The sequence below is a fragment of the Pterocles gutturalis genome, unplaced genomic scaffold (assembly GCF_000699245.1).
Source record: "Pterocles gutturalis isolate BGI_N339 unplaced genomic scaffold, ASM69924v1 scaffold21551, whole genome shotgun sequence".
Taxonomy (NCBI): Eukaryota; Metazoa; Chordata; class Aves; order Pterocliformes; family Pteroclidae; genus Pterocles; species Pterocles gutturalis.
Genome location: NW_010103582.1, coordinates 18,689 through 36,032, shown reverse-complemented (window position 1 = coordinate 36,032; position 17,344 = coordinate 18,689). Strand labels below are relative to the sequence as shown.

The following is a 17,344-nucleotide window of genomic DNA, read 5'->3' as shown; positions in this document are numbered from 1 at the left end:
TTTATTACAGACTATATCCTATCCGTATTTATGCCACTTAAATGTTAGGTTTTAACTTTTCTGTAGCAGTTAGCACACAGAATCAGAAGTTTGGCAGGTCCTGAAGAAATTTTTGTGTCAGCCTTGCAGTTTAGAACTGGGTCTATCTTCATGTGACCTCAACATAGAAAATGTTGACTGTGGTTTAACCTTTTCAGCAAGATGTGTTCCTGAGCAGACACAATGGCTAGGTGTATTTGGGGCCATTTGGGTAGTCCCTTACTTCAGGAGAAGTCTGACTGAGTGCATGGCTAGTGGTACAGACACTGGCTCCTGGCCTGAACAACAATTAATGGAGTATTTGTGAACTAGGTATTAGAGAATGATAACATTTTAAAGGTACAGGCTTAGATATCAAAAAGGAAAAAGCCATTAAACAAAAAACTTTAAAGCTCTGTGCAAGATAATGATCAAAATGCTTCTATTTCCTTACCTGTGTCACTTTTAATTTTTTTTTTTCTCTCTGTGTTTGTCTGTCATGATGATCTTTGTTTCTAATTCCTTGCAGACATCTCAGTCAGTCTGTTAGCAGTAGTCGTCAGCTTCTGCGGGCTCGCCTTGCTGGTAGTCTCACTTTTTGTCTTTTGGAAGTTGTGTTGGCCCTGCTGGAGAAGCAAACCTCTCACTTCCAATGCCAGTAATGTCCCTCAGAGCAACTCCAGCGCTCCTACAGAGGTTTTTGAGACCAGTGAGAAAAAGGAAGTTAAAGAAAATGGGAAACCTCCAACAAAGGTACTTGAAGCCGCATTGAAAATAAGCCACACTTCACCTGATATACCAGCAGAGGTCCAGAACGCACTGAAAGAGCATCTGATCAGACATGCACGCATGCAGAGGCAGATCACTGAGCCCACATCGTCATCAAGGTAAGTCAGGGCACTCGTGTTTGTGGCACGTTTCCTGGGAACAGGCAGAGCCAGAACACTGCTGAAAACTTCCAGGATCCTGGATTATTCACTGACTTCTTAGCAGTTATGGGTGAAACAGCAGTCACATGAAGGTGATGCCTCAGTGTCCTTTGAACAGAATATTCTGAAAAATACAGTGTGCCTTCAGTTACATAATTATTTTGACATACGAAGATCAAATCTATGTCTTCTACTACTTCATAAATACATATGTTACTAGTTTAAGCATTTCCATTTTAGGTTTGTGCATAGGAAAATCTATTTCAGTGTTATTTTTTAAAGTACTGCAAGTCTGGCTTTTCACAGAGATATTTTTATAGATGCAGCATTTGCTTTTTGCAGATGAAATGTACTGCAAGTCTGGCTTTTCACAGAGATACTTTTATAGATGCAGCAGTTGCTTTTTGCAGATGAAAGTTTCCCTCTCCACTAAATAAATCACAGATTTGTTGTTGATGGCACATTTCTTTAAGACATGGTTTGCCACTTATAAAAGAATTAAAATCCCAGTCTAAGAATGTAGATCCTTATGGACTGATCTTAGAACAGGTTTTATATAGATCCTTAAATAAATGACAAGCATGTGGTATTGCTGAAGTGATTTCTTTTGTATTAAAGTGGAGAACACAAACATTTTTATTTTCTCAGGTATTGCTTTATAGCTTAAAGTAGTGAAGACATGTGCAGTGGCCTATAGTTTCAAATTAGTTTTTTTTTCAAATACTGTCAGCAAATTTAATGCATGGAAAACAGTGAACTGCAAAGATCACTTTCTACATGAGAAAAAAAATGGAGGGAATGTTATAGAAACAAGGAATAGGAAATGAAGGCTAAAGGAGGCACCTGAAGTGTTGGATAATGCCATAAGTAAGAATACAAATACTGTATAAGAAGTAGCTTTCCCTCAGTAAGACATTTGCTAAATGAACATAAGCTACCAAAACAAACAAACAAACAAAAAAGGCTTGCATTCATAATAATCGTTGGAGGCACAAGACTGGAGAAGACACATGCTTTACATTTAGTGGACACATACTTTACTGGCCTTCTGTGAGTCCCTAAGACAGTGTTTTTTCATCTCGGAGTAGTCATTGCAGTGGTGAGTGCTGAAGTGCTTTTTCCCAGCTGTTCCAACAGCAGGGAACAGCCAACAGGCAACTGCAGGAGGCTTCCAAAAATGGGAGGTCTAACTGACTTTAGCAGTTGAACCATCTCCTGAATTCTGAGGCAGCTGGCTTTAAGCCACGTTGCCTGGGCTATGCCTGGCTCCAGCTACTGTATCCATCTGCTAAAAGAGAGCGCACAGTATCCAAGCCACTCTGAGGAACATTTCCAAAATACTGGGAAGACAACTTTGAAATTGTAACTGTTATACTTAGCCCAGAGGGACCAAAATTGATACAGCTTAGCATGACAAGAATATTACACAACTAGCTATTACCTAGCAGGATATTACTTGGAAGAGTTTTGTCCATCATGTACCAACACGTAAATCTGTAGGTAGTCAGACTGTCTGACTTCCTGAACTGACAGAAGAAATGGCTGGCTGGCAAATGGACTTGAATAGTCCCTGTGGTACTCTAGGGGAAGAAATAAGTTCCAGGGACATGAACCAGAGCTACTTCAGGCTGTGAAAGTATTCCCACAGACCTCTAGAGTGCTTTGGCCTGGGACCTAAATGCATTTAAATATCTGTGAAGCCAAGGACAGTTTTACAAAATTAAAACCTGCCATCAATCCTACTCTTTTCTGCACATGTTGGTAACTTTGTAAGGGAGCTTTTTCTTTTTATCCTCTCTACATTATCAGGGTTAAATATCTCCTGAGAGGGACAGTTCCTTTGCTTTGAGTAAGCCTGGTTGTTCCACCTTAGCCAATTCATAGCAGCCTGTTTGGAGACATCACCTTTACCGTGTGCTGAAAAACTGCACCCTTGCTACAAAACATGTTTAGAATGAAATGTGTCTTAAGAGGACCAGAAATGGTCCTTTCTGTGTTTGTAAATGCATTTTTTGTGTACCCCTGCCTGCCTTAAGTGAGTCTTAACCTTCCCACATCCCATATTAATTATTACTGCCAAGAATATAATATATTAGATGAAGGCTGGATATTTAGACCAACTTTCTGGATTACTCCGTTGTGTCACAGAATACTGGATCACAAGATGATTAAAAGCTGTCTCTGATGTTCTTCATTGGGGACCTCTAAATAAAGGGAAGCTATTAGCAGACACAGAGGTAGCATAGCTTTCTGTTGCACCATCTTCAACACAGCACTGCTTTGTTGTACTCAGGAGTCCAAACGGACCCAAATGCACCATCTACGAACTGTATTCAGTTGAGAAAGGATCTAAGATAAATGTTTGCTGTCTGGATTGTCTCCTCGAAACTGATCTCACCTGAGCTGGAGCAAAGAAAAGGGTTGTAACCAGTTCTGTGATAGGTTCTTGCAGCCATTAGCTCTTAGAAATAGAATCATATTAAATCATTGTAATTGATGCATAAGGATTTAAGAAGCCATTCAAAGCAATAATAAAATATGTCTGATCACTTTTTGTAGACTGAACATTTAACATGGAGACATTATTAATTCCTGCTTAATTAAAATAGTTCCCAATAATATGAAAAAACCTGGTTGTTAAAAAAAAAAAAAAGAGAAAGCTCTTTAGTCCTTGATCCCAGTTTACCAGTAAATTTTGCTAGAAGTCCTGTATCAGTAGTGTTCATTTACAAACATTTTTTTCTCTGTGTTATTGCGAACCACTCTTCCCAATACTTTGTGAAAGTATCCTGTAATATAGTTTATTGCTTCTGTTATATTACTTCCTTTAAATGTTCACCTGTATTTTCAAAGGACATGCTTTTTGCTCTTCAGCATTAGGTGGGAAATGAGCTTGTCATTCAGCTCTGGAAAGAGTAGGTCAGTTCCTAAGAGGCACAAAGGCAAAAGTGAGGCACTTGAGAATGTTAAAGAAAAACAATCAGATGTGTTTACTTTAGTGATTGCAAGGAGGAGACAGAAGCCTCTGTTCTGTCTAAATACCACAAGTGCTGGTGTCCATTCCCGGATGTGGTCCAAAAGATTGGTCTAATGTCATCTAAGAAAGCTAGACCAGAGCTATCCCTCATAGATATCAAGTGATATCATAAATCAGCGTCCTATCTTTCTCTGTTGTCTTACATATGGCAGTCTTAACTGAGTTAGAAGTCAGCTTCACATTGTCATTGTTCCTATGCAAGCACAATTTTGTATTAGAGATTTACATACAGATTTACTGTCACTCAGAATGTATTTGTTCTAAATTACAGAACACATGTCTATTATAGGAGTGCTACGTGTAAGAGCCAGGAGGGGTTGAAGTACCTGGATTTGCACATTTGTATCTTTGCAGCATATTCACAATGTGGTTACCTGACATCCTCATACTTCATTATCACAGTCATTAATTCCTTTGTTATTGCAGAATAAAGGAAGATAAATATGTTGCCATGACAACAATGAAGCATCTTAATAATTAACAGACCAATTAGCTATCTTGCTGAAATGCTGTGACTCAGAACAGATACTAAGCTCTATGTAATTAGGACTTTGGCTTACTAGAGCAAGAGTGCTGCTGGTTCCCACAAGGAACAGCCATGCAGCTGCATTGTTTTACATAGTGACATCTCGCAACAGTGACTATGTTCACTAGTGAATCTTATGTGCACAAAGTTTGAAAATTTGAAACAAGGTTGGTACCTTAGAAATCATAGATTTGAGATTTTGTATGTGACTTTTACTAGTATTAACTCAGACCTTCATAAATGCAAGAAAAATCAAGCAAAAGAGAACTTGTCCTGTATCCATTTTCACTCAAAGTGGAAATGCCATACAGTCAGCTTCACTGTTTCCCCTGCATAGGCTGTTTTCTCTACGGCTTGTCTATGACAGAGTTTGAACACGATGATCTGGGCATCTCAGTACTACAGCTGCAGGTGTGAAGAGCATTCAGGAAGACCTACCTGCACAGGTTTCATTAACACAGACAGAAGTAGCAGTAACACAGGTCTTCCTGGACTTCGCTATGAGTCAAAGATACTAGAGAGCTAGTGCCTAAATTGCTGCATGCCCAAACATTTATTGCCACAACATTTTGGGTGAAGTTCAGTTCCTTGCCTGTGTTTAGCACACCTGCAAGGCTGGACTTCTTGTAGGACAAAGGCACAAGGTCAGCCCTGAAACTCCCTGAAGCCAGTATTGTACTTTTCTAACTAGATAGGGCCTTTTGACTCCTCACTGCATTCCAATATAGACTCCAATGCTATGAATTTAGAGAGTTTTAGCATTTAATAGAAAATAAAATCTTTCGATTTGTCCATCTGGTAAAAAAGGAAGGGTAGAATGTGTTATGAGAGGGATGCATTGTTCATCTAAATTGGATTTCAAAACACCTGGATTTTTTGGAACCACTTAAAATCTAGACTATGAAGTTCTCCCTCTTCTATTCTTGTGTTATGATAAGACTCCTCCCTGCACTTACCAGTACTGAAACAGCCAAAAGGGGAAACGTTCTTGTCTACTATTTAATGGCTGCAGATTACCCTCTTGTATCTCCACTCAGCTGAACTGCGGTAGTTTTGTGCTTCATGTCTCTGCAACCACTTCACTTACAGCAAAAATACAAATAATATCTATGAAATGAGTCCTAGTTGCTTTCAAATGGACAATTTGCATTTCTGATTTAAAGAAAGAAACACGCAGCTGTGACACTTCTTGTTTTCAGAACACAACACCACAGGGAAACCAAGCAATAAGGCAAGGCTGCATTTGGCATTAATAAGCAATTGATTGCAAAAAGCAGAGGAAATTCTGACAATTAAATTGTTTTTTAATGGCAACTAAGTATACTCACAGAAGGAGGTAGTGAGCTTTTCCAGTACAGATTGCTGGGGTAGTGAAGTACCAAGGAAATGTGAAAATGTCCAAAAAATAAACTGGACAGTATGGTCATAATGGTGTCTGCTGGTGATGCTTCTCTGAAGCTTTTTGACCGATGTTTTTATACCACTGTAAGGCCATACGGCATACCAGAGGCTTGATTTTGGTCTTAGTAGGAAAGGCACAAATTTCCATTGATGTTCATGAGTCAAGATAAGCCCATAAATACATATGCTTATGCAACACTGTGTTCAGAATGACAAGGATTTAAACATTGTTTCTTGCTAGGAGTACAGGAATCATCTTTCTAATACACTACACAGCAGAGTGCGAAAACAGGGGGGAAAAAAAACTACCACAGAAAAATGTTGACCAAAATTTTGAAATGTGTTGGAGCCAGAACAAAATGTTCCCGATATGGTTGGAGAAGGCAGCCTGTGCCTCAGTGTAGCAAATACCAAGCAGATGTATATAAATTGTTGTAGGATAGCAAAGCACTATGCTGAAAACCTCCAGACATAGCTCTGCATAGCCTTTTCAGGTGCCTTTCACATTGATTGGTGTGAAGATTGGTAAATATTTAATTGGAAAACTACCACAGAAAGCCTCCAAAAACCAGGATGTACTGATGACAATTCTGCAAGGAATTTTTTTCTGCCTGGCTATACTTTACTCAGGTCCTAGCACAGCGGGAACAAGCAATGTTGGAACTGTCAGCTTGTTCTGTGTAGGAACCTGAATTCAGTTTCAGCTGCATAGCCTGAAAACAAGGTTATAAATATATGTATTGCCAGGACACTGAGTGTCTCTTGGGCCAAGAAGTTAATTCTGAATGATCATTTCCTCTCAAGGATGTTTTAACACTTGCAAAACATTCAGGGGGGGTGGGGAGGTGGTGTTATTTTAAAATTATTTTAAAAAGAAGAACCCCTACTAACTTGGTCTTCTTGTATTTTCTACTTAGTAATAGCCAGGTCTTTTCCCGGAGATAACCATGGCTCATTTTGTGTGTGTGTGTGTGTGTGTGTGTGTATGTGTGCAGGCACAATTCTTTCAGGAGGCACTTGCCAAGGCAGATGCAAGTGTCCAGTGTTGATTTTAACATGGGAACAGATCCGATTTTGCAAAGGGGAGAGACGACAACCAGCATTGGGAGAATAAAACCAGAACTCTACAAACAGAAGTCTGTGGATTCTGATGGGCAACAAGAAGATGTGAAAACATGTGGAAAACTTAACTTCACTCTTCGGTATGATTATGAGAATGAACTTCTGGCTGTCACAATTGTCAAAGCCTTAGATCTGCCTGCTAAAGACTTCACAGGAACATCCGACCCCTACGTTAAGATTTATCTGCTTCCAGATAGGAAAAAGAAGTTTCAGACACGAGTTCACAGAAAGACATTAAATCCTGTCTTTGATGAAACCTTTCAGTTTCCTGTAGCCTATGATCAACTCAGCAACAGGAAATTGCATTTCAGTGTTTATGATTTTGACAGATTTTCTAGACATGACATGATTGGGGAAGTTATTCTTGATAACCTTTTTGAAGTCTCAGATCTCTCCAGGGAAGCCAATGTATGGAAAGACATCCACTGTGCCACCACAGTAAGTAATGTGTTCCAAAAGCATTAACATGATATTTTCATTTCTCTTTTGTAGTTTCTAGCAGAGCATTCTGTTTATCAGCAGAGTCTAGAAGGAAAAAAAAAAAAAAATGGTTGTCAATATTTTCGTTTGAGCATAGAGAATAAGATGCTTAGGAAGCTATAAAATTTAATTACTAAAAAATCTTCTGGGAACATGCCATCACCCTTATGGCTCACTGTGCAAATATAAATTAGGTCTATTAATTAAATAGTACATCATGAAAGTCACTGCTTAACAAGAACAGTTAACATTTTCCTGCTAGCAAAATACCATCCTTCAAAATGACCATCTATTAAGGAACAAGGCCCATCTTGCTCTGGTTAGCAGATTTTCGTAGGTTGGGAATCTTGCCAGGGAAGAGGGAGAGGCTAAAAATGCTTGAAGTCTAAAATGTTCTTTGCTGGCTGCGCTGTGCTTAGGGTCCCCAGTAGATGCATCTGTGTTGCTGCTGGTTACTAGGAAAACTCCAGAGGCACAAACAAGTCAAGTTAGGAAATATAAATAATTGTTTATTGTTGTAAGCAAGAAAAGGAGGCTGGTGCATGGATGACAGGATGGATGACAGGCTACCAGCAGGAAAATCAGTCTCCAAACATAGTCTTTATTAACCGTGAAATCCAAACTCATCTTCCCTGTCTGGAATTTGAGAAGGGAAAAAAAAAAGTAAATGATGTAGTGTGTTGTTTTTTGTTTGGTTTGGTTTTGGTTTTTTTAACTACTATGCTATTTATATAGAAGTTTTCCCATGGCTTGTTCTGTGGAGATAGCCAAAACAGTCTGAGTCATCCCTGGGTTTGAGCATGGGCTAGACTTCCACAGTGGGGATCAACAGAGGACAGAGCAGTACTAGACACTGCTACAGTGACAGAAGCTTCATACCATCTTGTCAGTGGAGCCAGAGACTTCCTGTGCCTCTTTTCCCAAATGTTTTCATGCTGTTCATACCTGCTAGACAGGGAAGTCTAGGTCTGCATGACTAGAAGGACAAAGAGGACTGTTTTTTCCTCACCAATTTGACTGTGAGCACTGTGTTTCCTAAGAAAGGGGAAACATTATGGAGCAGAGCATAGTAGAGACAGTTTTAAAATCTTAGTTCACAAGAACAGCTATTTATTTTGGCTGCTGGGTCTACCAAACTGGTCTGAATAGCCTCCGGCACACCCCCAGAAAACCGCATCTGTGTGTGTTTAGTTTGATCAAGCTCAGATTTCAGCTACATTTAAAAACTGTGTTCTAAAGCTTAAAATTGAATCTGTGTTTAAGGTCTTGGAATAATAGCCCAGTAACAATTTTTAAAATTTCTTCTAGCTTTGATGTTATCTTTAATACTTTAGTAACGGTTTAAATGCTCATTGGTCCTTTGCAACAGGTGTGTGTGTGAGATTTTTAGCTGATAACTGGAATGGTTTCAGCAAATTAGAATCCCTGGACTGTTCATCACTAGTTTTGGGCATATTGAAATGCCATACCAAATTATGCAGTTGGGAGAGATACTAATATACAGCTGGATGAAAATAGTTACTAATCTTGATGCTGAATTCTAATTCAAGTCTCTTCCTCACTAAAGCTTAGTACATGCAGTTACAGTGCTTAGTTCACTTGGCTGGTGTTTTACTATGTGTGAAGTTTAAGAGAAAGCATGAAGTTTTTGGATTTCAGCCTCCCAGCCAGTATAGTGTGTGTGAACAAGTTGTCTCCACCTAAACACATAAAACTGAGATATCTTCTAGTATTGGGTGACTGCATCAGCTTTCACAAGCCTTAAACTATTCTCAGAAAATTATGTAAGAAGCTCATTGAATTGATTTTTCCTGGCAAAATTAAACCCTCCTATAAAATGTGCTGTTACTGTATGTGCAATGTGCTGCCTTGTGTTTTACTTCAGCTGTTTCACGTAGAATAAAATTGGTTAGTAATAAAGGTTCCTGCTTTTGCCATTTCAGAAATTGTAACATGAGGGAGCCAATCCTGCACAGGAATAGACATTTCATAAGATGTTAATCAATGGGGAATTATTGTCTTAAGCACCAGATCTAAAGTTTACCAAAGTCACTAATTAACAATTAAATAACTAACTAATGCTTGCCAGAGTCAATTGCACTTGGATTAAGCCTTGAAAAAAAAGATCGAGCTGGTTCTACAATTAGTGAAAAACAGCTGTACTCCAGGCAAGCATGCTTTGGTGTTCATAAAGAATCTTTAAAAAACACACTGACTGTCTCAGTGGGAAGGTCCTTATTTACACAGTAGAGCTTATGAACCAAGATGCCATTCTGCAAATACACTTCTCTCATGCTTTTTCCTTCTTCATCTCTGCTCTGTTTTGCTGTATGTTCTGTGAAGTTTTTCAGCCTTTTGTTCAGCCATGCTTCCTACACCCGGTGGTTTGCTCCTGCTGTTGCTAAGTGATAGATGGTGGAAAATGGTAGAAGTAATAGATCAGAGGATTGGTCCAAAACTTCAAAAACACAGCAGAAGTAGCCTCTCCTCAGCTTTGAGTCTTTTACATCTCTTCCATAGTCAAGAATTTTATACTCAGAAGGTAAAGTGAGGGTGACAATGTTGTGTATTACCTGCTTGGAAAGAACCTGTTTTCATGACACAAAGCTCTGCAGTCTCAGAGTTGAACACCTACTAGACAGATTTACCAAGGAAACACACTGCGACATTTTACCCATGAAGGAAGTTACCACAGGAGATCAGGAGGTCCTCTGCTATGCAAAGGTTCTCTGTCAGCAGTTAACATAATTTTTAAAAGATTTGCTTGCACATCCGTCATGAGTTTTTGTTTGGTACAGGAAATGCACAGTCTGGGGACAATCAGACAGGATGGTTGCATTGAGTCCCTTTGGCTGCAAAACTAATGACTTTGTGGGAATCTACAGTTTGAATACTTCTTTTTTGCTCATAATAGTGATTTGAAACTATTTAATAGACGTGCAGGATTGGCCCCCCCACACACACTCATTTTTATTCTTATGGTTTTCAATTGTTGATATTTATTCATCTTTTGTGGTTTGTATTTTGTTCCTTTAATTTTTCATTCATATCATTGTTTCTCTGTTACATGTTATGTTGAAAACCTATGGCTATCGTATAATATGTAGCGCGTACCTTTTGTAAGTGCTAAACCATTTTCATTTCTTAATGTTAAATTATCAAGGTAAATTTGGTGTAAAATCAGATATGGAAAAGAAGTATCCAGGATATCTGATTATATTAATATCCCAAAATTTTGCTTATACACAGGTGATTGATTTTTCAATAAATAATCTATCATTTGCTTCTGTTTGTTTGATTAATTAAAAAAAAAAAAAACCAAACTCAACAGGCTTTGAGCTTTGGACCACCTGTGAAGGTTTTTCTGTATATTGAAGTACTGTAATTCTTACTACTCTTTAGGAAATTAATTCATAACATCAGAGGCAAACAAATAATATCAAATGGATTGTTTAGTCAACATATCCAGCTCCTGTTTTTGCAAAGTGCTTGTGAATTTTGCATACATTTCTGAGGTATTGTTACTCTCAAATTTTACCGCATACTTAGAAAACAGAAAGCTCATTTACTGGAATTACTAACAAGCACTTAAGTGCAAATATTCAGTGTTGTAAAATCATTTGGGCAAAAAGACTACCTCTTGTGATATAACACTTTCTGGATGTAAAAGCTTATTAACTTCCTATTATACTTTTTAAGATGATTGATCGCTTTGGAAGTCTCTGACTCTAACGTCATTTCCTAAAAAAAATTGTCAAGAGACTGTCAGAAACTTTTTTTTCCAAACGTATTCTGTGAACTCTGTAACCAGTTATAGGAAACTATGCAATTGGGGAAAAAAAAAATAGGGCTCAGAATTTAGATGAAAGCCATCTCCAGCACAGTGGTAGTCTCTTGGGGGTGTTAGTCATGGAGCTGTCATATATTTGTAGTCTCTTGAATTATCTCATGTAGACAGATGGAACTTGATTATTGTTTAGTTTTCTGACACCAGGAATTTCAGTGCTGCAGTTTTCTCATTTGTGAAGTGAGATATAAAAGAAGGCTTTGTAAGGATACCAACTTCATGTGATGCCCATGATGTGTGATTGCTGTTTCTAAAGCACTTGGAATATAAGTGAATAGCATTGCTGGAAAAGACAGAAGTGCTTAAATACCTTTTTTTTTTTTTTTTTTTTTTTTTTAAATAAACGGGGCAGTAACATTTGTCTCAGTTCATTTATCTTAAACACTTGCCAGAGTAGAATGTCACACAGGTAATACTGCTAGTTGTTGGCCTCTGTTATGGAAAAAAATTCTTCTGACTTCCAGATCAAACAAGAATGAATCCCGTCTCTGCAGTTCACCCAGAGCACCTGCAGGCATTACCTTTGCATAGTTCTCTCCATAGTTTGCTATTTCGTAAGTGGATAAAAAATGGCACACTAGACCTTCCTCTGAGTAAGGCAATAGTACTATAGAACTGACAAAGGTATGTCTTATGGTAGTCAAACTTTGAGGACATATTATGAGGATTGTCCTATTAGTGTTCAAAGAGGAGCACCATCAAAAAATGTTTTATCACCAGCAATATAGTGGACTACACACTACAGTTTGCCATCCTCATCAGAATGGATTTAGACTGTTAGTGTTTCTGGAAATGTACATAAAAGCTTTAACACAATGCTAAACAGGTGTGAAAGAGTAAAGGCTTGTCAGTATTATAATGGGAACATCCCCTTTAAAGCCAAGAATAGCTGGCACTTTTCATTTCTGCTCAGGGATGGGGATATAAAGGATTCACATGATCACCTACTGATGAGTAGATGAGAGAATACTCTGGGTCAGTCTTTACAGGAAACATGGTGAGGTTTTTCTTTTAGGTTTGGGACAGCTTTAGGTCTAGGTGATAACTAGAAAAGATGATGGAGAAAGGAAACAGTTACTGAAAGGAAGGATGGTTTCTATTGAAGGTTTCTTTTAATTTTAAATGACAAATTATTTTAATATTCTGCTTTGCTAGAGGCAAACTGCTACTTTCAGTCTACCTTAAAAGTTAGATGAACAAAGAATATGGTTTCCTCAAGTTAGTATCTCTGCATCCAGGTGGTACCATGGCATAGCTTGACTGACCTGCTGTGCCCTAAGTGCTCACTGAGTTTCTCACTACAAATAGTCTCTTTGCAGTCAATGCATTGCTGCTTCAGAAGGGCATCTTTATATGGGAAGGCACATACATTTGAGCTCGTTCATGTGCTGGTAGATGCCATGTTTAGTTCACAGAAGTACCTCTGTTCTCAGCTGTTCTGAAGCAGGAACAGGCTTCCTTGCTGCCTGGCAAGATTCAAGTACCCCCTGGTGCACAAGGCAGATGGTTATGTACAGACAGAGTGACAAAAGAAGCACCCAGGAGGCTTCCCAGGGTGCTATTGAGAACATTCAGCCTGCTGGACCCAGTGTGCTGTCTCAGGGAGTCCTCTCTATGCAATCAGGACTGCAATCAGCAGCTGCGCTCACCCAGAGCAATCAGGATGTCAGGCAGAAACAAGCATTAGGTCTCCACAAGCAGCAGACGAAGTCATTATAGAGCAACAGGTCCCACTGCTTCCATACCGTCTTCCACAGAGGCAAGAACAAACACAAACCTCATTGATTAATTTCCCAGGATGCCAGCTCAATCAATAAGCGGTGCTGGGAGGAAGAAAAGAGATAGATTACATATGCAAAGAATAATGGGAGAGGAAAATAAATATTAGCTGTGGGGACGAGTTTTCCAAAGTAACATCCCCTTGAGAGGTGGTAGAATTAGCTCTCCAGTTTGATCTTCATGTAACTTTTGATAATTTGTGTGATAGCATGAATGCCATCCAATTCTAAATACATAGATGGAAAAACAAACTAGTAGACTTCTGTACTGCTCTTTCCTTTCATTCTTTGAACTCTTGATCTATACCCCAAAACCCAAAAGGTCTTAATACATTCTTAGATAACTGTTTGAGGGGACAGTCTTCCATCTTCTTTTCTTTTCATCCAACCCCCAACATTTATGTTTTATTTATCTCTGATTCTCGAAGCTTGAAGTTGGTAGTTTTTATTGGAAAGCAGAAATATATATAACATGTTTCTAAACAGAATAAGAAGAAAAGAGAGAAAGAAATTTGTCCCTTGGGGGAATAAACTTCCTGCAGTATTCAAGTAATCCAAAGATCTAGTTCGGCCAAACCGTTTTTCATTAAATTTGCATACTATACAGAAAAGCAATTTTCAGTGTGACTAAAAGAACAGCTGAAAGTCTAGGAATGTAAATGCCTGAATAACTTCTTTGATATCTAGAAAATTATTATTAGTACAGAAGCTTACTCAAAATACATCAGGAAAATGAAGAGAAAAAAAAATTGCAATCACTTGATTAGGAATCAAATACAAATTAAATTCATGTCACCCTTAGTATTTTTGCAATGCTAATCTCACACGCAACCTTTAAAACATCATTTAAATCACAATTAATAGGAAAGTAGTTCTGGATATTAAAATTGATGTTAGGAATTAAAATGGTTATTTACTGTGGATTATGATAATCTGAATTAAAAGTAACAACAAGGAAATTTTTGAGGGAATTTCAGTTCTAATGCAGTACTAGTTATTCAGCATAATTAATACTTGTTATTTTAACCATGGAAATTAATGACACACTAGTAACAATAAAAGTGCTTTGTTTTTTTTTCCAGTAGCATCTACATAGCACATTGCAAGGATCCATTGCTGGATGCTCTTTTAGGACTTTCTTTGAATTGCAAAACTTGAAAAACTAGGGGAAAAGAAGAAAAAAAACAGTGAAAAAATGGCCTAAAGTTCATTAATGGTCAAAAAATGTCACAAAAATTGCACCTTATTTCACATATCAACTCCCTATAAGCTTTTCACTCCTGCTACCATAGGAAACCAGTTAACATCTTGATAGGAGGGAGACTACAGAAGTTCTTACACTGTCAGCATAGTCAGTAAATATTTTTTCCTGTTCAGTTCAGGATTATGGGTGGTGATACGTGAGAAGAAGCTACCCTGAACATGGAAGGATCTCTGTCTAACTTCCCCACTGAATTTGCAGAGGTTCCTAGCTAGAAGTGGCCTCTTCTATTGAACTTAATGGAAACAACTGGGAAAATTAATTGGAGTAAGAGGCAACAAAGATTTCTCCAGCAGTAACGGTTCTAAAAACTTGATCGAGCTAATTGATGCTTTCCTACAAGGGCTTCAAACTTCTCTTCATATCCCTCCCCTGTTTGTCCATACTGTGAGTAGGGAGCACAGCCTCTGCAGAAATGCTGCTACTTCTACAGGCATAAGTGTGAAAACGAGAGCACTGGTGTCCGTTGGGTCCGATAAAAAAAAAAAAAATAGCAGAATAAGGACCCTTTTTCATCTGACTTTAACAGCCCGTGGACTGATTTCCCAAGAGCCCATAAAACAGGGAATGCAGACACATCCTTGGTAACCTAATGGAAAAAATGATTAGCACATCCATTCAGGTGTGGTTGCTTGTGTGGGATGAGAATTACACTATTTGAAGAATCTATATTCTGTAGCTAAAAAAACCCAAGTTCATCTGAATAGCTGACATATGCATTTGAGATTGACGTTTTCTTTGTTTTATTTTGTTCTAGCATCACTGTACTAGAAAATGTATTGGCTAGTGAGGTAAACTGGGAGCAATAAAAATAACTGAAGCTGGTATAGCATTCACCACTGTTCCAGTTCCTTAGTTCTGTATGGTAGCTTGTGTACACAAAAGGGAAATAAATGAAGAAGAGATATGCAGTACCAACAAATGCTTCCTTTTGCATTAGTGCAGCTGTGCTCAATGCTGTTTTTTCTGTACCGTTATTGGAAGTCAGTGGAGGGGAATCATTACAAACATCCGTAAAACTAGCTGTTAATTGAAATCTAAGTTTAATTTAAGAAGAAAAATTGAGTGACTCAAAATCGGCCTGGGAAAGAGAGAAAATTTCATGGGAGTTGCCTAGAGTAATGTGCAATTCTAGGTGAACATATGATACATCTAAGACAATCTGAAGCATAGTTAAAAATTTGCATGAATGGCAACCACTGAGTCCAGGTTTCTGTCTTCTGAGTTGTGTTTTGTTTGAGGTGGACTGTAATGCGGACATGATTGTTGAGGGTAGTCTGTGCCTTGGCTTTGACAGATTTGCTTGTACTGGAGGGTTCCTGTCAGATGATTTGTGTGAACTTAATTATCTAGTGTGTTATAAAGGGAGAAAAATATTATTTTCTAGACCACTGATATTCTGAAGTAATTTAAATCCTATTTTTAAGTCTCAATTAAAATCAGGATCCAGGGCACATAAAAATGTTACTCGTGATAATCAATGTGGTAGACAAAGGCTGCCATGAAAAGTTTAAATGCTGAGCCTTATTTTGTTCATTATCTAGGTCTGAACTTGTGTTTTGAGCTCCAAATTAATGAACCTTTAGTGCTCAAGTAAACCAAATAATGTGTGGGGTGGAAATGGTGATATCCCAGAAACTTTAGCCAATATGCAGTCTCTGATGCTATCATATATATTTGCATAATTTTAACCTTAATCCTTCAGAGACTCCTTTGTAAATCTTAGGCCTCACTATGTGCAATTGATTTCCAAATAATATTTATTTTGATGATATATTCTAATATCTTAATCACCATTTGCCCTATGACTTATAGAGGTCCCAACAAAAAATAGCCAGTTCACTCAAGTACAAAAAAAGACCAGCAATCTTAAGCCACACTGCTGAAGTCACAGAAGGCAAATGCAGCGACTGGGAGAAGGAAGAACCGTCAGCTGTACGAGAAGATCAGGTTCAAGACCTTCTAATGAACCTGAACGTGTACAAGTCCATGGGACCAGACGAGATACATCCGCGGGTCCTGAGGGAACCGGTGGATGAAGTTGCAAAGCCACTATCCATCCTGTTTAGAAGATGTGGCACTCTGGTGAAGTTCGTGCAGACTGGAAAAGGGGAAACATAACCCCCATGGTTAAAAAGGGAAATAAGGAAGACCTAGGGAACCACAGGCTGGGCAGTCTCACTTCTGTGTCTGATGAGATCATGGAGCAGATCCTCCTGGAAACTATGCTAAAGCACAAGGAAAATAAGGAGGTTATTGGTGACAGCCAACATGGCTTCACTAAGGGCAAATTGTGCCTGACCAATTTGATGGCCTTCTATGTCGGGGTTACAGTATTGGTGGATAAGGGAAGAGCAACTGTCATCTACCTGGACTTGTGCAAAGCCTTTGACACTGTCCCACATGACATCCTTGTCTCTAAATTGGAGAGACATGGATTTGACAGATGGACCCCATGGTGGATAAGGAGTTGTCTGGATGGTCACACTCAAAGAGTTGGGGTCAATGGCTTGATGTTAAAGTGGAGACCAGTAATGAGAGGCATTCTTCATGGGTCAGTATTGCATTCAGTGTTGTTTAATGTCTTTGTCAGAGACATGGACAGTGCGATTGAGTGCACCCTCAGCAAGTTTGCCTATGGGGGGCCTGCAGGAAAGACGGGGAGGCGCTATTGATGGGGAGGCTCTATAAGAACTTGTATTTTAACTTCATCTGAGGACCGTGGGAACTCCTAGTCTGTGGTGGCAATCTATGACAGCCGGTTCTCTCCACCAGGAGGAGAGTTAAATGATGGCTTCAGACTTGTGCAGCATAACAACTAATTTTATTTCTAGCCCTTTGATCTTACAATGAGTGACTCATAAATATCTTTGATATAGACAAGAGCATTTATTTGAAATAATATCTATTCTAGTCTATTGCAGAATTAATCTATTGAAAGAGTG

At 38.6% G+C, this 17,344-nt stretch overlaps 1 protein-coding gene across 1 annotated transcript in view; it reads left to right on the top strand.

Annotated features, from left to right (window-relative positions):
- Positions 1-547: 547 nt before the first annotated feature.
- SYT10 (synaptotagmin X) overlaps positions 548-17,344 on the top strand; it is a gene marked incomplete at its 5' end in the record, with an annotated part of 23,027 nt that continues 6,230 nt past the window's right edge. The window contains 2 exons of the mRNA XM_010086766.1: positions 548-905; positions 6,907-7,471. Coding sequence (XP_010085068.1) covers positions 548-905; positions 6,907-7,471 — 923 coding nt within the window. The remainder of the gene's footprint in view (positions 906-6,906; positions 7,472-17,344) is intronic.